This window comes from Pteropus vampyrus, unplaced genomic scaffold (assembly GCF_000151845.1).
Source record: "Pteropus vampyrus isolate Shadow unplaced genomic scaffold, Pvam_2.0 Scaffold818, whole genome shotgun sequence".
In the NCBI taxonomy this organism is placed as follows: domain Eukaryota; kingdom Metazoa; phylum Chordata; class Mammalia; order Chiroptera; family Pteropodidae; genus Pteropus; species Pteropus vampyrus.
Window position 1 is genome coordinate 428,472 of NW_011889599.1, and position 27,317 is coordinate 455,788.

The following is a 27,317-nucleotide window of genomic DNA, read 5'->3' on the forward strand; positions in this document are numbered from 1 at the left end:
GCCTTACAAAGGCCATTTTACCTTTATGGCCTCTGTAACCAGTATTTGCTATGCACACTTGCTCTAAGGAGCAAGTCCGTTATTTAATGGATAAAAAACATTTAATAAAAGTATCATCTCTGAAACTAAGAAATAAGTTATAAGAGATTTTCAACAGAATGAATGTTCACAGTCCCTGCTTTATTTTCATTTGGTCACACACACTTTAAAAAACATGCACACACTTGCAAAATACCCAAACATCAGTAATTAGAAGGGCATAAAACAAAGGCATACAAAATATCCTAGGCTTCAGAACAAAACTAAACTAATATTAAAAATTTCTTTGTTCAAAACACAAAGATATTTTATTTCTAATAGAATTTAAGTTTTTGTTTTTGTTTTTTTTAAAGGAAACACTTTAGGGGCAAAAACTAAGCTTCTTGTATTGCCTAAAGCAGAGCCTAGCTTCTCTTCCTTGAAGGCCTTTTGCAAAATACAGATGCCAGCATTCAGTGGCCTTGATGTTCACCATCTCCCACACACACACCTGCCATCTGTAAGTACAACACCCTGGGTCCACCCTGGGGACAAATGGCAGGGGCTACAGAGCATCCAAGATGTGGTCGATCTTGGTGACCAGCTCCTGTCGCTTTCCCGAGATGAGCTTCTCGTTCTCGATGTACGTGTCTTTCTTGAGTTTGCCAGCCACTAGCCGCTCAGCTTCCACTGCTGACTTCAGCACCAACTCCTTGACCTGTGCATCCAGTTTCTGCATTTCGCTCACCTGACCAAGGCAAGAGCAGGGCAGGGCTTGAGAGTGGTCCTTTCACCCACACTCAGCAGGGTCCACCACCTCCCAAGCCTACAGACCCCCAGAACTTCCAGGGCAGAGGGGCTGGCTATGGAAGACAGGTTTGGCTTCAAATACCAGCTAGCTTTACCCCCTACACACCCTGTTCCTTCAAACTCTGACTCTTATGAGCAAGTCCCTTCACCATCCCTAGGCCTTAGCTGTAGAATAGGATTGTGAGGATTGAGTGTGAAAATATGTGAAATCACCTAGCATGGTGCCAGGCACAAAACAGGTACTTGAAAGTGACTTCTACAGCCACTTTCACTCAACATTCAACAAATATTTAGTGAACCATAGTGCTAACATGATTCTAGATTCTGAAAACAGCAGCAAAGACAAATAAGGCATCTGTCCCTCATGAAGTTGACACATTATAAGTACTTAAACATATGAGTAAAGAATTTCACGAAATGGTAGGTGCTATGCAGAAAACAGCACACAGTAAGTAAAGGGATTGCTGGGGAGTGGCACATGGAGAGGGTGATCATGAACTCTGAGGGGCACCTCCAGAGGGAGGGGAGGGTCTCATACTCACTTACAAGTCACAAGAACTCACTTACACGCATGTCCCAGGCAGGATTCTCAGCACTTTACATGCACTAACTCATTTCACACTCACAACCATTGTGAGGTAAGTACTAATAGCATCCCCAGTTTAAAGGTGAATAAACTCACGATAGAAGGTAATTTGCCTAGGTTTATAAAGTCTGAATCAGAGCCTGGATTCAAATACATGATGCTAATTCTAGGTTCTTTATACCACAGCATGGGTTGTCGGAAGCCTTGTCCAGTCTGGCCTCCAGGAGTGGAAGGAGCTGCTCTCAATACTGACCATGTGGACAGAGAGTTCTGTAGAAGCTAGCAGAGCTTTCTCCAAACCCAGTTCACATCTAAGACACCAAAATTTCTTGTTCTACCACAAGGATTGGCACAATGCCACAAGTCTACAACTGGGTGCTATATCACCCCACAAGCCAGCAGTGAGCAAGAGCTGCCTGGTGTCTGATCCAGGCAGAGTAACTACACAGTGCTCTAGATAGTTGGGTATAATTCCCAAAAGTGGGGTATGGCAGGCAACAAGCCAAGTGACTCAGTGATGGTAGGCACTTACTTTGTCACACAAGTCGGAGCCCTCTGTCTTCAGCCTGGACTGCAGCAGCGCAATCTCACTGGTTAAGGCCTTGTGTTCCATCTCCAGGCTCTTCTTGCCACCATTGAGGGTGGCCACATCCCGGGACTGCTTATACCTATTGACAGTCTCATCAAAGTGACGGTAGAGACCTATTCTCTTATTGACCAGAGTCAAGACCTGCTCTGTGATGCAGGCTACCTTCATCCTGGCTTCTGCGGCTGGATCCTGGAGGAGAGACACATTGTGTGACAAAAACAGGCCTGAGTCCACTCTGACCTTCACTTCCCAAAGAGCACCCACCACCAGCTGTGCAAACAAGAAAAGCTATCTTTTTGGAAAGTCAGAGAATCAAACCCTTACTAACGCTGAATCTATTCCAGTTCAGGAATGGGCAAGACTGGGAACATGAAGATGAAGCAGATATTCAAAGTCCAGCAGGGGAGACAGATGGATATGAAAAGGGTATTAATGCCAGAGTATTATATCATGATAAGGTGCTCAGGGAAGAGAAATCTCGGCTCAGGTCAGGAAAGGCTTCCAGGATGTTCATTATGTCTCTCTCCTTAAAAATGTCAAGGGTTTCCCAGAGCCTAAGGGAAAAAGCCCAAACTCCTTATTTTATCATTCACTAGGTATCTAATACAGAAGTCCTAACTTGGCAGCTCAAAGGCTGAATCTAGTTTGTAGATGGTTGATTTGGCTCACAATTAGTTTTTTTCTAAACAAATTATCTAGGCTTTAAAACAGACTGATGTATACATAAGAAATTCATCGAATAACCTATGACCAATCCAAATAATGCAGTACTCTGCATCAATTAAAAATAAAAAGAGGAAGATCTCCATGAAATGACGATGAGTGATTTTCAGGATATATTTGTTAAGTGAAAAAACGAAAGTACAAACAATGTATTTGTTGCTAATTCTTACATAAGAGAATTAGAATGTATCTGCTTATTTTTGCAAAATAAACCAGAAAAAACATCCCAGGACCGATGATACTAGTTATCTATAATGCAGGGTGGAAAAGGGTAGAGGAAACTGTACCATGTTCAAGTTCTGAATTTAGAACTTTTTCAATGTTTTACAAATTCATAACCAAAATTAAATATTAACAATGATGGAGGTACACTAGAATAAAATTGAAGCAGAAATAATGAATGTAATTAAATTTCAGATTAGTAACAGGAAAAGAACTAAGCCAATTACCCTGAGAACAAAGTACTTTTGAAAAAAGAACTGAAAACAAATCTTGGATTCTGCTTGAGAGGTTTAGTGTTTGCAGTGGTATAACTGTACCAATTCTGAAACTATTTTGTGTGTTTACAGAATTCAGTAATTAAATACATTGATGTTGTAGGGGTCCAGAAAAGAGGGAAAACAGCTTAAGAGAAGACAAGCAAGAACCCTGTGGTAGTAGACTGGAATGAAAGACATCAGTATTAATACATATTTTAAACACCAAATATATTTATTTCCGAGCTCTGTCTGCTAAAAAGACTTAGAAGTAGTGATAGTCCAAAAGCAATGATCATACCTAGCTCTCAGACCATGCTCTCTAGGTACCATTCTGCACTAAAAGGAAACCAGGGCTCTTTGGAGAAAGTAAAAGATATGTTTGAAATGTGTTGTTGGACCAACAATAAAGAAGTACTCAAAAAAGGATAGAGACAATAAAAAGATAGTCAAATCTGGGACAATTTGAGCATCAAAATAAATAGTACCATGGGATAATGTATGTAAGAATCCATGAATCCTAGAGAGAGAAAACTGGCGTAGATGATAGCGGATCTGTTCAGACCCCTGGTGACCAAATCAAAGTTGTGACAAAAACAAGGAGCAGCAACAAGGAAAAATCACCTGGGATCTAGATGAACAAGCCTCACAGTTATGGAGAAATCCAAGAAAGGACCTTGCAACGGCAAGTGGGACAGGCCAGGATGCAGGGCAGCCTGGTCCTGAGCAGCTGAGTGAGACGGAGGCTGCAGCAGCGACAGACGCCTCTTAAAGGGGCCACGTCTGCAAGCGGATTTCGCAGTGACCGATCTGCTCGCTCTGCTCACCAGTGTTGAGGCATAGATGATAGAGGCTCTGTTCATCTCTCTGGCAACCAAATCAAAGTTGTGATGGAAACAAGGAGCAGCAGCAAGGAAAAATTGCATGGGATGAACAAGCCACACAACTAGGGAGAGATCCAAGAAATCACCCTGCAATGGCAGAAGGTAGGACGTGAGAGGACACGGGGCTGCCTGGTCTCCGGCAGCTGAGGGAGGCGGAGGCTGCAGCAGCGGCAGCAGAAAATGCCTTTTAAAGGGGCCGCATCCGCGAGCAGATTTTCACGGTGACAGACCTGCTCTCTCTGCTCACCAGTGCTGATTCGGCTGTGCGCAGGGGGTACCAGGGACTTACAGGGAGATATTGTCGAAGTGAGGGCCGAGGCAAGACTCTCTCCGTACAGAAGTGCCACTGGTATCCATTGTTCCCTGTTGAGCCCTCCCCCTACCAGTGCAAGGACACAGCACTGCCATAGCCGTGACCTCAACAAACTGGATAACAGAGGTCGTTCTGCCCAGAGGATTCCTTGAAACCCCGCCTCCCCAAACTCATGGCCTCACGCAAGCCACATCCCCAGCAAGTCAGGTGCTCCTTGCCGAGACTCACATTGGAGGAGGCAGCTAACCTTGGTTTCAGGTGTGGCCTTTTGAGGTAACCATAAGCACAGCATCTGTGGATTGCTTGCTAAATCTTAACAAGTGGCCCCGGAGGAGTAGAGGCTTGGGCTAAATTTGGCCTGCAGCCGAACCCTTCTCAGGACTGTGCCACTGGACGCCTACTTCACAAATCCACACTAATAAGACCAGGAGACTTAGGAGCTTTGCTTAGTACATAGAAACAGACATGGAAAGACAGCCAATATGGGAAGACAAAGAAGTAGAAACCATGAGAGAAGAGAACAGAGATCCAGATATAATGGAGTCAAGTAATCTAACAGATGCAGAGTTCAAAACACTGGTTATAAAGATGCTCAATGAACTTTTGGGAAGTGTAGACAAATTCAGTGAGAACTTCAACAAAGATAAAAAAAAAAAACCGTAACAATGGAAATGGAAAGTATAAAAGGGGACCAGTCTGAAATGAAGGATACATTATCTGAGATGAGAAGTATGTTAAATGGAATAAACAAAGTGAATAAAGAAGAGGATCAAGTGCCCTATCTAGAGGACAGAAAAAAAAAAAATAGAGGACAGGAAAGCCAAGGACTCTCAATCAGAATGGCAAGAAAAAAGATGCCGAGACTATAAAAATAATTTAGGGAGGATATGGGATACTATGAAGGCTCCCAATATTCATCTCTTCGGCGTAACTGAAGAAAATCAAGATGTTGAACAGCCATTTGAAGAAATAATGATGGAAAATGTCCCTAACCTGGTGAAGGAAATGGACAGAAAACCCCAGGAAGCTCAGAGAATTCCAAAAATCAGGGATCCAAGGAGGCCCACACCAAGACACATCATAATTAAAATGCCAAAGGTTAAATACAAAGAAAGAATATTAAAAGCAGCAAGAGAAAAACAAAGAATTACACATAAGGGAACACCCATACGACTGGCAGCTGATTTCTCAAAAGAAACTATGCAGGACAGAAGGGCTTGGCAAAAAATATTCGACAGGATGAAGACTCAGGAGCTACAACCAAGAATAATTTATCCAGCAAAGCTATCATTTAGAGTGGAAGGACAGATAAAGAGCTTCCCAGACAAAAACAAACTAAAGGAATTTATCAGTACCAAGCCAGAATTACAGGAAATGTTGGAGGAATTCTTTAAGAAGAAAAAATATGTATCAAAAACAGGAATAAGGAATGATAACAACTACATTCCTATCAATAAGTACCTTAAATGGAAAAGAATTAAGTGCTCCAACCAAAAGAGAGAGTAGCTGAAAGAATGAGAAAAAAAGACCTCTACATATGAAAAGGAAGGGGATGAAAAAAGATATTGCTTTGAAGAACCTAGAAGGTATTTAAGTCAGACAGAGAAAAGTAAACACTATATGATTTCACTTATATGCGGAATCTAAGGAATAAAATGAACAAACTAATCAAATATAGTGGACAATTTGGTGACAGACAGAGGGGAGGGGGGTTTGGGGGGCTGGGAGAATGGGGTGAAGGGTTAAAGAAGTACAAATTAGTAGCTGATAGATGGTCAATGGGATGGGGAGCGCAGCATAGAGAATGCAATTAGCATTAATACATTGGCTAGGTGGAGGGTCAGGGGAGGGAGGGTCAGGGGAGCAAGTGGGAGGGATCATTTTACTAACTATATAGATGTCTAACCAATGTATTGTATACTTGAAACTAATTAAAATTTTAAAAATTTAAAAAAAAAAAAACTAAACTAAATGTAATGTGGTACCATGGCTAAGAGGCTAAGATCCTGAAACAGAAAAAGACATTAGATAAAAAGGAATTCTGATCACACTATGAACTTTAAATAACAAATCAATACTGGTTTTTTAATTGTTGCAAATGTACTATACTAATGTAAAATGTTAATAATAAGGGAAACTGGGTGTAGTTTATATGAGAACTCTACTTTAGTTTCATTTTTTTTTTCTGTAAATCTAAAACTGTTCTAAAATAAGTCTATTAAAAAAACAGGGAGGGGGAAACTCCAAATTAAAGGAGACTGAAAAGACAAAAAAATGCAACTGTGACCTTTGATGGAATTTTAGATTAAAAAAAAAAAACTAAAATAAACAATTTAGGGACAAATGGAAAAAAAAAAAAGAACCCAAGAATCCTAATGAATAATCAACCAATCAACCTATAAGAAAAGCTTTTCTTTACAGTAGAATACTAATGTAAAAGGAATCAGTTTTTCAACCTTGTACTAAAAAAACATTCTGACAAAAATCAAATAATAAATGCTACATCTAATGAGTGAATGTATATGAATATATTTATATAGCCTCAAGCAGATTATTAATTGAAAAGAAAAAGATAACTTTAGCAACTAAGGAGAGTTAATATCACCAACACTGGGACTAAATGGCACAGTACCTCCTGATGTGATGCACTGCAGATGCAGCATCACATTAAACCGTTCTTGCTAAAAACGCATAATCCAAATTTAATCAGGGAGAAACATAAGATAAACATAAACTAAGGGGCATTCTACAAAACTGGTCTCTAAATATATCAAGGTCATTGAAGACAAAGAAAGTCTAACAACTAAATGTACTGCGTGATCCTCAAATGGATTGTGGAGTATGAAAAATAATCACTATAAAGGTTATCACTAGGACAATTGGCAACATTTGAACATGGACTGCATGTTGGTGAACAGTATTAAAGCAACATTACATCTCCTGAATTTGATCGTTGTATTGTGGTTACGTAAGAGAATACCCTTGTTCTCAGGATACACACACGCTGAAGTATTCAAGGGTAAAGGAGCACAAATGCTTGTAAACTTCTCAAATGGTTCGGGAAAAATAATGATATATATAGAGAGGCCAAATATTAATTCCTATGTCTAGAAGATGAGCATACAAGTTATTTGTACTATTCTTGCAAAGTTTCTATAAATGTGGATTTTTTTTAAATCAGTATGACAAAAGTAATTTTTATAGTTTAAAAATGGGGCTAGTTCGTAGTAAGACCTAGACTCAGCCCCTTCTCATGACAAAGTTTGCTAGAAGCTATCCCAGCTGCTCTATGGAACCAGCTGGATCAATGTCTTTGCTCACATGTACACTACTGCTACCCACTGGTCCCCCTGCTATCCCACAAACGGTTCCCTCCAGCTGAGTGCCCTTCCCCAACTTTTCTATCACTTTCTCAGGGTAGTTTTTTCAGGTCCCCAGGCCCCACCACCAAAAGCACACATGCTGCCTGTTGCCCTGCTCCCACAGTACTCACCCACCAGTAGCAACCTGCCTCACTTAACACCATGTGCTCTGTGATCACGGCAACAAAAACAGAAATAAAATGAACTGTTTACAGACCCTTTACAGAAAGGATTAGTGGAGGCCACAAGCAAGAGTCTTCTGGGCTTGCTGCGAGGACCAATGCTCATTATCGAAGATGCAAAATGTATAAATGACAAGAGTAAAGAAGCCAAGAGGGTACCTTTGTGATGGAAAAGTCCAGCCTGACATAGATAATGACCGTGAAGAACAAGATGTAGAAAGCGGCCACCACAAGCAGGGGCTCTTGCAGCATGAGCACCTTGTTGAACGTGTAATGCACCTGGGGAGAGAGCCAGGAAGATGGGCTTTGACAGGTCTGCATGGACTCATAAACCTAGGGGCCAAAAGGGGCTTCAACCAGACCAACAATTATCTGGGTTGCTCTAGCCTACACCCCAGAGAATATGGTGTTCAAACCACTCCAACCCAAGGAAGAAAAGTGAGTAAGTCCTGGCCCCCAGCACCCAATCTCTAGGGAGGGAGGCATAGAAGGCAAAGTAGTGGAGTCACATACCACAATGTCCTGAATGTGCTGTTCTACCAGATTTTTCTTGTAGGCAACAATCACAGGGCGACCAAATGTGTCCAGGTAGGTGTAGTGCAGCTCATCTGGGGCACGGCTGATTTCATAGGGACTGTCAACTTGGATGTTTCTAGAGGCAGATGGGAATGAAATACAGCCTCAGACAAGCTGCACCGACCAACTAGATTTACCTAGGGTTGGACAATTCCAAGGCTCATGGGGTCTTTCAGTTCTAAGTTCGCATTGCACTCTGCTCCCTCTTTAGCACTAGGGAATACTGAACATCCTGAGACAGCTGACCCACTGCTAGAAAGCCCTGAGTATGAGACCATTCTTCTGCTGATGCAATGACTGTCTCCCTGCATCCTGCACTCACAAGGGCTCACCAGTACTGGCCTATTCCTTGGAATCACACAGTTCACACAGCTCTCCTGTGCACTATACCCAATGGGAGCCTCTCGGGGACTTGAAAAGTCCTCTGAGAAATTACTCCAAATGAATATGACTGAAAATTTCTTATAGGGCGTAGTGGATATGTCCTGGTTTTGTATGCCCAAACCCAATCATCCTTCTAGTCAACAGCACACTCTAGTTTTGCTTGGAGGAACTACCCATCCCGATAGGATGACCTCCACAGGAAGTACAATCAAATTGCCTCTCCTTCTGGTGATCAGAGTGGATAAGTAACCCAAGAGAAGCCAAGTAGATACTTCCCTATAAAGTGAATCGAGAGCAAAATGACACAACAGCTACAAATAAGTGTTTAGTTTCTCATGCCAAGGGCAGGTGCCCCTGTGAGTGTCTATCAGTTTCAGCCAACTGGACTCCTGGAGATGCTCTGGGGTTGACCTTTCTGAAGCCTGGTTCCTCAACCTACATTATCATTTTATGAGATCCTTCATGAACTCTTCCAAGTTCATTCCTTCCTGCTTAAACTGGCCAAAGACAGCAACTACTGCTTGTAACCACAAAACCCTAATACACCATCTGAGACCCCCTGCCACCACCACCTTCTGAACCTGGTCTAAAGATCCCAGGATAAAACAGAGCCACTGCTCCATTACTGTTCTTCTTTCTATGAACACAAAACAAGGGCTATGTGACTGCCCTGAATTTGCATTCTTTCCTGTTGCAGACCCCATCAGATTCAGGCCGTTACTCTGGCCTACTGAGGCATCTTTGGATACTGCTCCTGTCGCACAAAGGAACTGTGTGCACGAAATAGTTCATAAATAAATCTTGTTCCCTCATCTGAGTCTAACTTTTCTGTTTAAACTCCAGTTAGAAGGTGCCTGTAGGCCTCTCAGTCGAAGCTATGTATTGAGGTACCGAGGGCACCATCAGAGAAATGGGGAGCAGAGGAAAGAGACAGTCACACTCACTTGGCCCCTTCGGGCAAGATGATCTTCACAGTCAGAGAATCTATCACTTGCTCATCAAACACGTGGTCCACAAACCTCATCTTCAGTGCATACTGGTCACCTGATGGATCAAGCAAACACATGCAGTTATGTGAAAAACTGAGAAAATGAGACAGGAGCTAGTGGAAAGTACAGGATATGAACACTCCCATCTTACAGAGAGTAAAGATGCTATCTAAAGTTAACAGACTAGGAGGCTCTGGAAGACAGAGGTAGTGGTGGCAGTATAGCTTTTGGGTCTTCCTCAATTTCCACATAAAGAACAAAATCAAATACCCATGGACCATACTCACAGCAGAACTAGGTAACAAAGCATCTCCACAAACTCCCAAATATAAGGGGGTATAGTCCATAAAACACCAGTGGCCACAAGGCCAGCATATTATTAGCATCTATGAATGAGAAAGCAAAGGGAAGCAACAGGGCAACTGATAGACCTGAGAAGTGAAGAGCTCCTGACAGACAACAGTGTTCACTGGACAGTGTGGCAGAAAAACTGGAGAAGAGCAGCTAAAACTCACAGGAGTCCTACCCCGGTTCAGCAGGTGAGTAAAATGGGTCTGGAGAAGATCTGTAAGTCTAGAGCAGTCTAGTCCCCGAGAACTTTGAAAAGCCCGTAAGAGCTCCCCAATTTCCAGGAGAGTATCCTACACTAAGGAAAAACTACTGGAGTAGAATCAAAATTGAGCATAATAGGGATAATAGCAATAGGAAAACAGAACCAGAGAAAGTCCAGAAAGCAAGCTGCCATATTTTTTAATACTACACTAAAACAACAGAGAATTGAGCAATTACAATATTTTCTCCTAAAAGTTCACATTAACAATGAGCAACAGAAAAGTACAAGCCTCTAGAAAAAAATGAAAGCATGCCAGAAGATATGCCCACAAAACCAATCGTAATTGTTCTGACTATTTCAAAACAAACTAAAGATATTATAAAAATGGTAAGTCATAAAAGAGCAATATAAATCAGAATTAAAGTAATTCAGAAAAGTGACAGAACTCAGGAAAAAAATTTAAAAATAAAAATTGTTTTAGAAATGAAACCTAAGCTAGAAGAACTGTGAATAAACAGATAATGCCTTATAAGAGGAAGGTGAAAAGGACAGTTTTAAATGAAAAGATTCAAGAGAAAGTACCAAAAACTGAAGACAGGCAAAGACTCAACACAGAAATAACAGGAGTCCTCACTAGAGAAAATTTTCAAAGCATGAAACTCTAAGTTGAAAGAGTATAATATATACCCAAGAATAGCAACCATTGCCAAACATGTTCTAGTAAAACTATTAGACTTAAAAGAATGAATTCTGCAGCATCTAGATAAAAAGAGCAAGTGACTTATAAGGGGAAAAATTCAAGTTATCATCAAATTTTGACAGGAACACTTTATAAAGTAACATATTTAAGATACTCAAGGAAAGACATGTAGCCAAGGTTATAGTAAGTAAAAGTAACTTATAAGCACAAAAGGCACTACCTATTATTGACATGTTATGACTCATTCCAAGTGCTTCTTGCAGCATCTACTAGAAAAAGAACTTCAGATCATCAAAATGGCAAGAGGTATCACTCGACTTAAGGACTGATGGTGAGCATTAAATATATAGTTACCTGTAGAACTAAGACTAAAGTTAAAAGAGAGAAAGCAAACTGTCATGGCAATTTTTTTTCTGACAGTATACATATAGCAAACCCAAAAAATGGGGTAGAATGGAGAAAGGAAAGGATATGCAAAAAAAAAAAAAAAAATTAACTTTTTGGTAATCATATTAGAAGTGGTAATATGACTATTTTTATTCAGATTGGTGTGTATTAGGGATAGGATAAAACAAATGACTAATTATGGAATATTCTAATTCTGTTACCTAGTGTCTTTCAGAATCAGGATTCTCAACATAGAATTAAATACAGATAAAATATAAAAGCAAAATCACTATAGGTCATACTATAAGTAACCACATGAATTCATAAATATACAGATAATACATATCTAGCTCTGTTAACTGAAAAGGCCTAGAAACTAACCAACCTAAGAGTAAATAGCATTTGAAGTCCTTGGATTGTGGTCTTCAAACACCTTTTTCCACTAGAAGAAACTAGAGCATCAGAGAGAAATGGCTGATTCCAGGTATGAGACAGAAAATATACAAGTTGAGCCAGGAATGCCTTTCCATAAGACAGCAAGAAAGCTAACAGACTACTTAAGGTCCTATCAAAATGATTCAGGAACTTAACCTTAAGAGGTGCTCAGTGGCTAAAGATGAGAGAATCTAAGTACCAATGAGGATAATCACTGCAAAGGAATGAAATCTATAAAATGTTTAAATCTATAAGTACATAACGATTTAAAAAAAAAAAACTAATTGATCATCAAGTAGATAAAAGGGAAAGAATGAAGTATTTTTCCTGCCTTTTCTATATTGAACTGCAACACTGGGAAACCTAAAAGCAGATAAGAGAAAGTGTCTCCTTATAAATTCCACCTAATAGATGAGAAAGAAATGCTAGAATTACATCAGCAATTTGCAGTTCTCAGTAAAGTACTAGAATCTAGGCGCTGAGCATTACAAAAGGAGACAGCCCAGACACTACTTACTGAATGTCTTTTTTCATTTTAAGAAAATGTGGTTTTTTTAATTGATTGATTGACTTTAATTAGTTCCAAGTAAACAAAACATTGGTTAGACATATATATAGTTAATAAAACGATCCCCCTACTTGCTCTTTCTCTCCTCTGGTTTCCACCTAGCCAATATATTAATGCTAACTAAATTCCCTACGCCATCCTCCCCATCCCTGTGACCATCTATCAACTTAATAAAAGAACACATCGTCACTTGAGTCTTGCTAGAGAGATCAAACCTGAGTCTGACTGATCCTCAAGGGACAGCTGTATTTTGCAAGAAATACAGAAGACAAGAATATGCTGAACTGCACTGAGTAAGCAATCAGCAAAATCCAGGTTACATTACAAGTGAGCTCAAGTTCTTCAATGGATAAATTGTAAGGAAAACAGATGGAGGAAGAAACTATGGATTAATAGAGACTGATAAAACAAATCAGGTGTTTTGAAAAGGGCAAAACTTAAGTAGAGTTTCTAGAGATAAAATCTTGAGTGATAAAACTATGAAGAAATTCAAGAAGGTGGTTACTAAAAGTCAAGATGGTGATTACTCTTGTGAGGAAGGAAGAGGTACAAGGGGGATCTTTTAAGTGGCTGCCAAATTTCAATTTCTTGACCTGAGTAGTGGTTACCAGGTGTTGCTCTTGCAATTATTTATTGAGCTATGTTTTGTGTGATTTTCTATAAAAAGGTTTTAAAAAGAAAGACTCGAAGAAAATATGACAAATCATTAGTTCTGGCTGCTTGTATAAATGTGTTTATTATTCTCTCAAGTTTTATTTTTAAATATCTCAAAGTAAAAGAACTTAAGTAGTTCCATCCAATCATGACTACACTGGAGGTAAAGAGGTTTACTGTTTGAATCAATTACCTTATGCCTGTATTACTTTTACAATAAGTTGTACCCACTCATGAAAAGTTACTCCTTTACAAGATTTCTCAGCCTTTACAAGAATGACAAGAGAAAACTCTCTTCCCATCTAGGACTGGCAATTGTAAAAAAAAAAAACAAAAACAAAAACAAAAAAACCCAGACCAACAAACAATAACTGTAGAAAATTAAAGAAAAAGATGGTCTCTCCCTTTTCTATTCCCTTACTATTAAGACTGACCCAAATTATAGAGGTACTCATAGCTTGGGAGGTTGTAGCCAATGGTGTAATGGGTCTTCCATCCTCCAAAAAGAGGAAAGCGAGGCCGGATTTCCATCTCTACGGAGTCATCCAAAATAAGGAGGTGACTGGTGGAAACATTGCCAATCTCATCCCGATAATAAACATCCTGGGCAGCAGCAGGAAGGATGGTCTATAAGAGAGTGAACATACCTTCTTCAGAGGAAATGATCCTAATACAGAAGACTTTATACACCAAGATCTTCATCAAGGTACTATTCAATTAAAATGGTCCCCGAACTGTTAACAACCTAAAATAAAGTCTAACTTTCCCCAAAACGGTTCAAAATGTCTAGATATTGAATCTACTTCTCAATCTAGATTGGTAAGCAGCCAAATTCTTCTACACAGTAAATAATAAAGAGAATCATAAATACCTTTGAGAATACAGAAAACACATCTGTAAGTTATTTTACAAAGAGGGAAACTAAAGATAAAAGAAATTATATCAAATTACTAGGTGGCAGACAGTTATAGAAAGGGCTTCTCTACCTAATATTCTTTATTGTATCTTTTAAATCTGTAAGCACATGTTGGTAAGGGAGGAGAGGAAGTGTAATACCTTGTTCACACAGTGAGCTCTTTAGTCATATACAAGTACATGAAAATGCTAATAAGATTTCATTTATAAAACAAAAAAAAAAAATACAAAACTGAATGATCAAATGCTTTTTAAAGTTTAAAAATATAAAAATGTCAGCAATACTAGTGTCTGAACAATGATTTTCCTTTTTCTATTATTCAAATTTGCTTTAAAAAACATGGCCTAGTTATATAAAAGTGGACCATTTTTTTAAAGATTCTATTGGTTCTAGCTCTGTCACTCAACTACTTGAACATCAATCTTAAGCAACTGTACATAGTTACCTTCTTTCAAAAATCAAGCACAAGGGCAGATATGATAAACTCAGTTCTTCCCAACATCCAAGTTGAACACACCATACCTTAAAAGAACGGATGGAGGATATACCACTATCTGGCTGTCTCTGGTAATCATAGCGTGAAAAAGGCCCCTTAAGCACAGCCCCTGTGTGCTTCAAGTCCACAGTTTCTTCCACAGCAATATTGCCCCAGTGAGAAACCTCAATGACCCGGGTCATGCTGGTGATAGTCAGGAAAGGACTGTTGTTCTCATAATGTACTTTAAAAGTATCCTGCAGAGGAAGGAAACAAGTGGTTCAGAGTTTAAATCAAATTAATTGGAGACAATCTGTATATCAGCAACAGAGTAATTATGATATCTAATGTATGCAATATTTTAAAATAATATTTACTAAGACTTTTTAATGCTATATGGAAATATACATGATATATGTTATTAAATAGAAAAATAGGACACACAAAATTGTTTTACATTTCAACATAAATATCATGTTTTAAAAACAAAAACTACACTCCACATACTATTTTATCACAATTATGTGAGAAAAAGAATCTGAAATGCAATACATGAGAATCTCAAAAGATAGGAACAATTATAGATTATTTCTACTTTCTCCTTATAGTTTATTTTTTTCATTTTTCAATTAAATACTATATTAGTTTCAGGTATACAACATAGTGATTTGACATTTATATAACTTATGAAATGATCCCCTACCCCAGTTAAGTCTAGTATCCGCCTAACACCATATATAGTTACTACAAAATTACTGACTATATCCCCTATGCTATACTTTACATCCCCCATGACTATTTCGTAAGTGCCATTTGTACTTCTTAATCCCTTCCCCTTTTTCACCCAGCTCCCAAACATCCCTCCCACCTGGCAACCATCAGTTTATTCTCTGTATCTATGAGTTTCTTACTTGTTCATTGTGTTCTGCAGATTACATATATAAGTGAAATCATATGGTATTTGACTTTCTCTTTCTCACTTATTTCACTTAGCATAATACCTTCTAGGTCCATCCATGCTGTCGCAAGCAGTAAAGATTTCATTCTTTTTTACAGCCAAGTAATATTCCATTGCACATACGTACCACATTCTTTATACATTTGTCTACTGATGGGCACTTAGGTTGCTTCCATATCTTAACTATTGTAAATAAGGCTGCAATGAACACGGATGCATATATTTTTTGAATTAGTGTTTTGGATTTCTTTGGATAAATATCCAAAAGTGGGATTGCTGGGTCAAATGGCAGTTGTTTTTAATTTTTTGAGGAACCTCCATGGTGTTTTCCACAGTGGCTGCACCAATTCGCAATCCCACTAACAGCGCATGCGGGTTCCTTTTTCTCCACGTCCTCGCCAACACTTAACTGCTGATTTTTGATGACAGCCAATCTGACAGGTGTGATGTGATATCTCACTGTCATTTTAACCTGAATTTCTCTGATGATTAGTGATGCTGAACATCTTTTTATGTCTACTGGCCATCTGTATGTCCTCTTTGGAGAAATGTCTATTTAGGTCCTCTGCCCAATTTTTAATCAGATTGCCTTTTTAGTATTAAGTTTCATGAGTTCTTTATATATTTTGAATATTAAACTCTTATTAGATACATCATTGGCAAATATCTTCTCCCATTCAGTAGGCTGTCTTTCTGTTTTATTGATGGCTTCTTTTGCTGTGCAAAGACTTTACTTTGATGTCGTCCCATTTGTAATTTTTTTCTTCAATTTCCTTACCCAAGAAGACATCCAAAAAAAATATTACTAAGAGCAATGTCAGCATTTACTGCCTATGTTTTCTTCTAGGAATTTTATGGTTTTGGGTCTTATATCAGTCTGTAATCCACTTTGAGTGTATTCTTGTATGTGGTGTAAGAAACTGGTTTCTTTTTTTTTTTTTTTGGTGCATATATCTGTCCAGTTTCCTCAATACCGTTTACTGAAGATACTATTTACTCCACTGTATAGTCTTGACTCCTTTTTCATAGATTAATCGACCATAAAAGTATGGGTTTATTTCTGGGCTATCTATTCTGCTCCACTGATCTATGTGTGTCTGTTTCTATGGCAGTACCATACTGTTTTGATTATTGTAGCATGGGGTATAGTTTAAAATCAGGTATTGTCATACCTCCAACGTTGTTCTTCTTTCTCAAGATTGCTATGGCTATTTAGGGGTCTTTTGTGGTTCCATATAAATTTTAGGATTATTTGTTCTAGCTCTCTGAAAAATATCATTGGTATTTTGATAGGGATTGCACTGAATCAATAGATTGCTTTGGGTAGTATGTCCATTTTAATGATGTTGATTCTTCCTACCCATGAGCACGATATATGCTTCCATTTATTCATCTCTTCAATTTCTTTCTTCAATGTCTTATAATTTCCCAAGTACTGATCTTTTACCTCCATGGTTAAATTTCGTCCTAGGTGGTGGTGGTTGTTGTTATGTGATTATAAATGTGATTTTTTTTTTAAATTTCTTCAACATTACCATCTTTATTTCAAGCATTTATGTCAGAATGTTTAGTTTATAAGTATGGAGGCCATATCTAATTGTATAATTTGTTTTCAAAATGATTTTTTGTTTAAAGCTGCATTCAATATTAAAATTACCTTGGGTAACTTGTGATAAATTACATTGTGGATTAAATAGTGTTTTTTTTTTTTTTAAACAGAACCTTACCTGAACATTTAAAGAAATTAATATAGTAAAAAAATATATTTGAACTCTTATTCCATTTCTTAGACCATTCCAGTCAATGTACCGTTCTACTTTCTCATTGAGCAGGCCAATTTGCTTGTCTGTCTGCATATCTCATTCACCTGGTCTTTATAATTTCTGTGCAATAACTAAAGGCAAAGAACTAGATGAACTACTATGTAAAAAAGATTACACATGACTGTACCCTACTTCACTTAAATAGTATGTGGGAATTTACAATTGTTTGTGTTGTTTCACAAAATCTCTCACGTCAAATACTAGATAAGCACCTAAGTTATTTCTATTGAATCCTGTTTAGATAACAAGGACAGAATAAACAGTGGGTACAGGGTAGTTAGGCCCTCAGCTGTCAAAAAGCTGCTTCAATTTCCCGAGTGAGACTATAGCCATGCCACCCTGAACAAGCCCAACCCAGTCTGATCTCGGAAGCTAAGCAGGGTCCGGCCTGGTTAGCACTTGGATGGGAGACCACCTAGGAAGACCAGGTGCTGTAGGCGTAAAAAAATAAATAAATAACAAAAAAATTTTTCCTGAGTGATCATCGGACCAGCCCTCTCTTTTAAGGGTCCTAGGTAGTCATTCACCATACCCTGACATGAGCCACATGCTATTATCCTCAATCCACATTTAAAGATCGGAGGGGGACAATATTCCTGAAGCGGAACTCACAGCCTTAATTGTCTAATAGTCCTGTTAACTTGGGGCCCCTCCAGTTATTAAATGCCAAAGCAATTTACACTACACTTGTACATCCTTGCCCCTCAATACATGCTGCCTTGTACTCGGAACTCATGCATACTTCACCTAAGCCCAGGTGATATTGTTCAACACCCAGAATCTAGATTACAAAGGACTGTGCACTTATTTAGGTGCCTATGTTGTGCTCAGTAATGCAAAAAATCTAACTCACCTTCACAACTACCCTGTTGTTGTAGGCTGTTTAGGCTAACTGGGACACAATCACTTGCCCAACACGTTTAGCCCCACACTTAGCATGGTATCCAAATAAGCAGCTGGCCCTAAATGGTAGTTTTTGTAAAAAGGATGTAGCAACACTTTAGCCGGATGAGTTAAGTTCATGTACCTCAAGACTGAAGCCCATTCCCGTCACATACACCAAGCTCTTAAATTGCTCAAGGCCACAGCCTGTTTCTTACTTCCCCTCTCCAAAGAGGCCATCCACACTACGGTTAACTGAACCTGCATATTTCACTGATCACCATGAAGAGATGAGTCGAGATTTACAGGGCAGGCACAGGAATTTGCAGGGTACTACAAATTAGCAGAGCCTACAGGATCCCCAACATCTACCTAGGGCATTTCGACCTTGGCTTAAGGGCTGAATTGTCACAACCCCTGGCAGAGCAGTGACACCTTGTCACTTGTAGTTGAAGGGCTGCTGGCGGGAAACAGAGAGCCCCAGTTATGTGCAAAAGCCTGCTCTGGTGATGTAGCCTGATGCCCGCCAGCCTATGAACAGGCACTACAGGGGCTCAAAAGCAGCGTGTGGGATTTTCTTATCTTTTTGATAGTTCATTACTGGTGCATAAAAATGCAATAGATTTCTGAATATTAACTTTGTATCCCGGTACTTTATTGAATTCATTTATTATTTCTAATAGTTTTTGGTGGAATCTTTAGGGTTCTCTCAATATGTACTATCATGTTACCTGAAAATGAATTTCCAATTTGGATACCTTTTATTTCTTTTTCTTGTCTGACTACTGTGGATAGGACTTCCAGTACTATGTTAAATAGAAGTGGTGAAAGTAGATATCTCTGTCTTGTTCTTGATCTTAAGGAAAATGCTTTCTGGTTTTTCACTGTTTAGTACTATGTGTAAGTGGTGGGTTTGCATTTTATGGCCTTTATTACATTGTGATACGTTCCCTTTATTTGCACTTTGCTGAGAGTTTTATAAATCAATGAATGCTAGATTTTGTCAAATGCTTTTTCTGCATCTATCACTATGACCATATGATTTTTATCCTTCATTTTGTTTATGTTGTGTATCACATTAAATGATTTGTGGATACTGAACCAACCTTGTTTCCCAGAAATAAATCCAACTTTATCATGGTGTATGATCTTTTCAGTGTATTGTTGAATTTGGTCTGATAATATTTTGTTGAGAAATTTCATAAAATCTTTTTTAAGCCTTAATTGCTCCCTCTACCTTTAAGGCCCAATCCTCAGGCTCAGCAATGCAACCAGCTTTACTACCCACAGCAGCTACCCTAGCCACATTAGATAGTACACTACATGTTTCCCCATCCATTTTCCTAACCCTAGGTCTTTGGCCCTCTTATTGCCTCTGCCCAGAATGCCTTGTTTCCTTCTCCCTCAATTCCCACTCCAACTCTCCAAATGCTACTTCCTTTAAAAAGTCTTCCTAAACTCCCAGCCTCTATCTATACTCCTAAAATGAGAAAGATAATACAATAGAGTCTTTCCACAGCAGGTTAAAAAACTGAGGAATGATCTTGGATTTCCACCCACCCCACAGCACCCAAGCCTATCAATTAGTAACCTTTCTAGAAGACATTCTCTGAAATAGACAGGGATGGGCTAGACTCCACATGAGCCTACCTGACTATAGGCAGGGATGTCTCTGAAAGGTCCATAATCCAGGAGGTCCTCAGACCGCGTGGGGTTCCCCAACTTGGTGTAGCTCTCAACATTTCGGGAGGCAAGCTTCACACGCATCGTTTGTGTCTTTGTTGGATAGGGAGAGTAGAAATAATGGTTGCCCTCAAACACCACAAACTGTTTCTCTGACTGGGTGATCTGGGTTGGATATGGCTGAAGCACATGGGTATAAACTGTTTCCACAATGACTGAAATCTTGGTCCCAGGATCAAGAGCAACTGGGAGTCTGATTGTGAAGAATCTTCCACTGCAGGAAGGACGATACAAGAGAATTAAAATATTTAGGAAATTAAAAACAGCTAGCAACTCAAAATCACAGCAAAATTTTGTACCCAAGATAAAAGCAGTTATCTTTAAGAAATCACCTTTAACCTATTAATTTAAGCCTTTTAAGACAAATATCTAGATGTTCATCTCAAGGTTATTTATAATAACAAAAGAGCATAAAACAACCTAAGTGTCCAACAATAGGATAACAGTTAAAAACACTCCAGTAGAGAGCCACACAATGGAATATTGGCAGCTACTAAACATGCTTGGAGAGAAAGAGAGAGAGAGAGAGAGAGAGAAAACATTTCCATGTACAATGAAAATAAGTCAGTTATTTACATGTACATAAAAAAAGTACTTCAATGAGTGTGCCACATGTTTAATGGTAACTGTCTCAGAGTAGGATAAGTTTCATTTTGCTGTTTTTTTCCAATTTGTTTTATAATGGACTTGTATCACTCTCATAACCAGAAACAAACAAAGCTACTAGCATTTTAAAGAAAAAAAGATGGCCTGGAAACTACTAAAATCCATAGAGTATTAACTCAAAAATACATCTGAGTTTTCTACGCGAGGAGACCAATTCTTCATAGACCCAAAAACGACTAGTGGAAAACTGAAGGCCTTTCAACATGCTTCCATAGTATTTAGAGTTCTCAAATGTCTTTTTTTTTTTTTTTTAAGATCTAATTGGCTTTACTGAATGAGTCATGAATTGGGCAGAACACCGTCAAGTAAATAAAAAGGCACTTCTGAGAGTTCTTAAATGTCTTCATCGGTCACTTCATTATACTTCATAACACTACTCTGAAGTACCAATTCAAAAGATAATAAGCCCTATACCTTCTCCAGTAGTAGTCTTAACCATCTCTTGACTTCCAGTCCCAAATCTGCTTTTCATCCTATTCTCTGTCCTGAGCTCTAAACTCAAATTTTCAGATGTTCACTAGACAGCGCCACTGACCACTCCCAGGCAATTCAACCTATCCATTATCATTCATGATCCCAATTCCCTAACACTAACCAGTTCTAAGCTAGAAACCTCAGGCATTTTCCAATGCCTCACACTACCCTATCCCCAATATTGGGTTCATCCTGCCTTAGAATGTCTCTCAAATTCATCCCTTCCTGGCTTTCCACAACTTCAATTCAAACCCTTACCTCTTGCCTAGATTACTAGATCTCTTCCTAATTAATCTCCTAATCGCTATCTCCCTCCAGCCCAGTGACACAATCTGATGGTGTCGCTCCCTTAAATTTCACGTTAAATATTCCTAACATAACTGAATCTTGCTTTGATGATTCAGAGACACTTCAGAACCATTCAGTGCTCCAAAGTCATCATATGAACATCAATTCTTATTGAAATGCAAAGCACCAGATAATGAAGGTTTCTGGTTGATAAAGGCTGGACACATAACACAGAGCTGACTATACCAGTGTCTAAGGAAGCAGTTTTCTATAGCTCTTCTGCTGTACCTTATGGTAGAACATTTTGTTAAGGACCTGGTTTTATTAGATAAACTAGAGCAATTACTCATTTACTGAAATTGATTTACTGAGAATCTACTATGAGTCACTTTCTGTAGCAGGAAAGAGTAATAAAGACAAATCTGTGTAAAGTGTGCACTTATAACTAGGAATTAATAAAATAGTATGCTATTAAAAAAAGTTTTTAAATGTTCCGAGCTGACCATAGTGTAAAGTCCACACTCCTAAGAGTGGTAAATAAAACACTCCTTATACTGACCTGAGCCCTCTTTTTACCATCTCCACCCACCTTCCCCTGAGCTCTAGCCACCCTAAAAGCACAGTTAACCAAACCATAAAATGTCAGACCTCTGTATCTTTACAGATGTCTCTGAGTGGAACTTCTCACTGGTTAGTCCTCTTAGTGAGTAAGTCAAAATTTACTAAGCACTTACTATGCACCAGGTTCTAAGTACATTTTATGTATTAATTTAGTGAATTTTAACCATGATCATATGAGATAGACATTTTTATTTTACTAAGAAGGAATATAAGGAGCAGTTTTCCAAGGACACATAGCCAGTAAATAGTAACAGATAGGATTTGAACCCAGGCAGTAAGGCTGCATAAGACCACAATCAACAACTATGTCATCCTGCCTTTCCAAGAGATGTGCTGCAGGACGTGAACCAGGGCCAGTAAACACAGAGTCCTCAAACAGCCACAAAGGGAGAGGAGTCTCTAAAATATTACGAGGGAGAGTTTTTAATAGCAACTTATTTAAGGCTAACTCAGACCTGACATCCTCAGGGCTGATGAGATACCTACCCATTTCATACATTCTGAGGCTACAACAGAAAAATCAAGGTAATCACCATGCATTATAATTTGGCTCCTCTGATGTTTTTGTATATGAAATTTAAGCAACTCAAGGAGGATTAAGTGTAACAAAAGACAACTATAAAGATCACACAGAAAATAGGAACTGTCAAATGTGGGGATAAAAATATTTAAGTGGGATCACACAGAAACTGAAACTATGGTCCAGAACAAAGACATATAAGTTGTCATGTTAGGGTTATGGGACAAGTGACTTGTTTAATGTTGTTATTAAGCTTTATATATATTAATAAATTTAAATATGATCCCATTTATACCCATACATAAAACCACGGACATATGCATAAAAAAAAAAAAAAACAGTTATTGTTAGATAAGATTCTCATTATTTTTTAAAAATTCAAAATGAATGAGAAAAAAAGTTTTTAAAACTCTGCCAAGCAGGGAGGATCGATTTAACATTTTCTGAATCACATGGGGACAGCCAGTTGTTAAGGCGCGATGATTTGCTGGTCAAGAACTACCTTATTTTATTTCTTTCTATGATAAACTACAGCATAAGCTAAAGCAGGGTTTTTTTAACCTTAGCACTACTGACATTTTGGGGTAGACAGCTCTTTGTCTGGTGGGGGTACCTGTCTTGGGCAGTGTAGGGTGTTTACTCTACTAAGAATCACTGAGCAAAAAAACATCTCTTTTCCCCACATCATTCATTCAACAAATACTTCAGGGCCTCATACATACCATGCAAAATACTGATAACTGAAGCTGGGTGATAGGATATATGGGGGTTCTTTAAAAAATTCGTCCTGCCTTTTTTGTGTATTTGAGAAATATCTTTAATAAAGTGTTTTAATATAAACAACTAATAAGTGCCAGGCCCCAGACTGTTAAAGCAGAGAACAAGGCAAATCCAGCCCCAGTCTTAATAGAGCTCAGTCTACCTCCTGCAAAGAAGCATCACGTTCCATACCCTGAACTCTTGAAAGGTGAGATATGGGGGTGGGGGAAGGGCCGTCTGTCCCTTGGAAACAAGATAGTAGCTAGCCATTGAAGGGAGGATATCTGCTGAGTTCTCACTGGTTCCCCATCTATTGTTTAGGGATCCCCATCCCCACGTTAATTAGACCAGATATGGAAAGTAACTACTTTCTTGTTGTAAAACAAACTGCCACTGTTAGGGGAAACCAATTTCAGCATTAGTGATCAGAAGAGACATCATAATGGGTCCAGAATACATTATAGCCTGTTGCTTGCTATCACACACTATATTAACTGAAACAGCCTCTAATATGTCAGGCACTTCCTAAGCAACTGTTTCTCCTACCTTATGATTCCAATCCTGATAGGATCATCTTTAACAAGAAAAGTCAAATATATAGATATTTTGACCGTTACGTTAGCTTACCTTTTACCCTTAATTTTGGTTTCTCGTACTTCCAGGTTGTTCTCTTCCTCATCTTCTCCCTTCACCTTATAAAAGAAAAAGGAGGTTATTCTTTTTTGTATTTTGGCCTCTAAATTTCAAGTCAACAATTAACCAACAGCCTTAGAATGTCCACATTAAAGTATTCAAACTACTAGAACTTTTTAAAGATTGAATTCTGGTTTCAGTAAAAATTTTTTTTTTCATCTGAAACACAAGAACATTGTCAAAGACTTACTTTTAGACTGAATAAGCTGTATAATAAACTCTATAACAAAAATACATTTTCCTAAATGATCAAACACACAAATACAAATAAAAAATTACACTTCCAAATACACTTCACACTTCAAAATATAAACACCTGAAAGGTTTCTTTCTGGGAGTTTTTCTTCTTCATTTACATCCAAATACACATATGCATAAGAAATAAATACTAATATTTATTGTTGTAGAAGTCTCATGTGTGACCAAAATTGTTTTTACTTGCACAAGTTAACAGTGGGAAGGAGCCAATGGCCACTGCTTGACACACTTCTTTATTCTTATCCTTTACTGCAGCAGGATGTGTAATCAGGATGTGTAACAGGATGTTAACTCCAGCGGACTGCAGGGTCTTCCTGAGAAACAGCTGGTACCTCAAATTATGAGGCTGTAGAACAGACTATAAAGAGAAAACTTACACACACTGCCTATCTCTTTACCAACACAATCTCTACCAAAAGAAAAAAATTATGACTACCTTTTAGCATTGAAGCACTGATTCTCAATAGAGTATACAAGGCTATAATGAGGAAGCTATTTTTAATATTTCAAAAAGCCTAACAGTCATCATACAATCATCCTCAATAAAGTCATGCAGACTAATAAAATAACAAGTTCCATTACTTTGACTAGAATCTTATCACAACGTGAACTCATCCATTTCACTGTCTTAGTAAGAAATATTACTACTTACTTAATAAAAGATTAGAAAGACAAAAATACTTCAAATGTAAGATCCATACAAGAGGAAAAATAATAAGACGGGTCCTTGGTAGTAAGATGAGGAACCACTAGCAACTCATCAATTATCAGCCCTGGTCCCTTCTACCAGTTTCTAAAATTCTACATATAGGGTTGAAGGTAATCCACAGAAAATTTTTTTTTTTTTTTGAGAATGAGAAGAACTAAGCAGAGGCTACTGAATTTGGCTTTAAAAGCTCTCCAAGCATCTCTGAACTGTTTCAGTTCAGGTTGGAATACAAATTCATAAGCTTGCAAACTCGGTCTGCAACCAAAATAGGTTCCTTTTTTTTTGCCCCAGCAGTATGGCTATGAAAAAATTAGCAACCTCATCGAAGGCTCCAAGTCAATTGTTGGAAAATACACTTTGTTAAGTGTATCACTCAGTTATATTTCCCATTGGGACAGGGATATAAAGGAGCACATATACCCATCATTTAACTGGTCTTTCTCTTGAGATGAGAATGCAGGTATTATACCTCAACACAACCCTATCTCACAGCCATCTAGGCCAGAAGAGGTGAGATGGTAAAGTGAAGAATATACACACAGTTTGAAACAAACCTAAGCCCTGACTCACTCACCACTCTAAAACTTCATATAAGGAATTAAATAACTCAGTCTTCCAGAGTGCAGACTACTTGCCTACATTAAACCTACATCTCAAAGGGTTGTTATGAGGATTAAATGAGACTACACTTAAAATATCTACAATATCTGACACAAAGTAGATTCTCAACAAGAAATCAGTACAATAACCCAGTTTATAAGCATTCTCCAGCATGATGGCATGATTAGTTACTTTCTGCTGTGGTCTTGTTATACTGTGGCAACCTCATTAAATCAGGACTAGCTTTTATAAAAGAATGAGATTTATAACATTCAAAACAATCAAAGGTGGCAGCACAAAATCAAATCAAGTTCTAACCATCTTTCCACAAACCTTTGAGAAGAACTGAGCATTTCATCATGGACAAGACATGAGAGAGAATAGGACTCATTTCAGAAGTATAACCTCTATAAACTCAATTTATAGCTCCAGATTCAGTCAGAAAGTAAGGTGTGTTTAAAAGCAATGACACTGTAATGACTATTCTCCTCTTAATAATTGGGTAATCACTTAATGGATGTTGTCTAATGAAAACAGTTAATAAAAATCAAAGCTCTGTATTTGTATATTCATTCCCTCTATTCCCAAAGCCAACATTTTCTTTCCTTGAGAGAATGTAAAAATGTTTACTGAACCACTTGAAAATACACACACAAACTTGTGAGCTAAAGTTTAAGAATGAGAAACTGGACTTTACCTTTCTGTACAATTTAAAAGGGGGCTATATTACTTGTATGATTTTTAAAACTAACTTTAAAGATAAAAATTTTAAGAGTTCATTAGCAACCTTAAGAGTGTTATATTAATAAAGGTTTCTAATGATTCGAATTTAAACACAAAACATATCACATTTCTAATTGTATTGGATGATGTCTAGAAAGAAGCACCTACAAAAGGGCTGAACACTGAATTAAAGAAACGAAATTCATTTTACCACATTTATTCGCCCTCCAGTCGGGCTACTACGTTGTCGTGAAAAATGGAAGGGAAATATTGCACAGGTACACTGGCACGCTACTAGGCCCTTCGCAAAGGCTAGTGTCTTCGTTTTACCGGGGCAGAAGGTTCGCTCCGCCCCAGGTCATCAGCACGGGGCCGCAACAGCTGCCCAAGAGAGGCTTGTTCAACGCAGAGGTGCGGCCCGCGTGGGAGCAAGCTTACGGTGACGTGTCCTGAGCGGGGGAGCTGCCCCCCTGCCACCCAAGGCTCCCCGTTTCCTCAGAGACTGAGAGGGGCGCAGGGTCCGAGGACAGCCACTTGGGAGAAGCAGAGGCCCGCTCACTCACCTGCACGCCAAGGTGTGCCAGCCGGGCCTCGATCTCTGGTTCCAAGGCCAGAAGGAAGGAGGTGGCGCGGGACGTGGAGCCTCCGCCCGGGTGCGCCAGTACCACCTCGGCCGTCACCTTGGCTAGATGGCTACTCAGGTCCACCGTGCGCTTCACGTCCTCGTTGACCAGAGGCGGTGCCTCGGAAGAGGCGCGGCTGTGCGCCGGTGCCCAGGCCCCGAGCAGCAGGAGCAGAAGCAGGCGTGAAATAAAGACCTCCATGACCAAGACAGAGCTGCGCCGCAGGCCGCGCAGAGCACCGCAGCCCCACCCCCGGCCAGCATGCAGCTGCTCATTGGGTCCAGGCTGGCGCCACAAGATGGCGGCACCCGGCGAAAAAGGACCCCGTCTCCAGGGCAATGGGCGGCCCGCCGGCGCCTGATTGCACGAGCCTTTATTTATCTAAGTCATACAGGAA

The 27,317-nt window shown here is 38.9% G+C and overlaps 1 protein-coding gene, 1 non-coding gene and 1 pseudogene across 2 annotated transcripts; 1 reads left to right on the plus strand and 2 right to left on the minus strand.

Annotated features, from left to right (window-relative positions):
- Window positions 1-159: 159 nt before the first annotated feature.
- RPN1 (ribophorin I) lies at window positions 160-27,193 on the minus strand. Its single transcript, XM_011385877.2, has 10 exons — window positions 26,861-27,193; window positions 23,942-24,006; window positions 19,894-20,200; window positions 14,628-14,837; window positions 13,624-13,816; window positions 9,848-9,947; window positions 8,457-8,595; window positions 8,103-8,222; window positions 1,947-2,192; window positions 160-766 (listed from the first exon to the last, which is right to left on the minus strand). The coding sequence occupies exons 1-10, from the start codon at window positions 27,119-27,121 to the stop codon at window positions 584-586; spliced, it is 1,824 nt and encodes a 607-aa protein (XP_011384179.1). The 5' UTR covers window positions 27,122-27,193; the 3' UTR covers window positions 160-583.
- Window positions 17,683-17,801, plus strand: LOC111734151 (annotated as a pseudogene).
- Window positions 18,678-18,810, minus strand: LOC111734152. Its single transcript, XR_002778337.1, has one exon. It is a non-coding gene; the product is annotated as a small nucleolar RNA SNORA76 (small nucleolar RNA).
- Window positions 27,194-27,317: the final 124 nt, after the last annotated feature.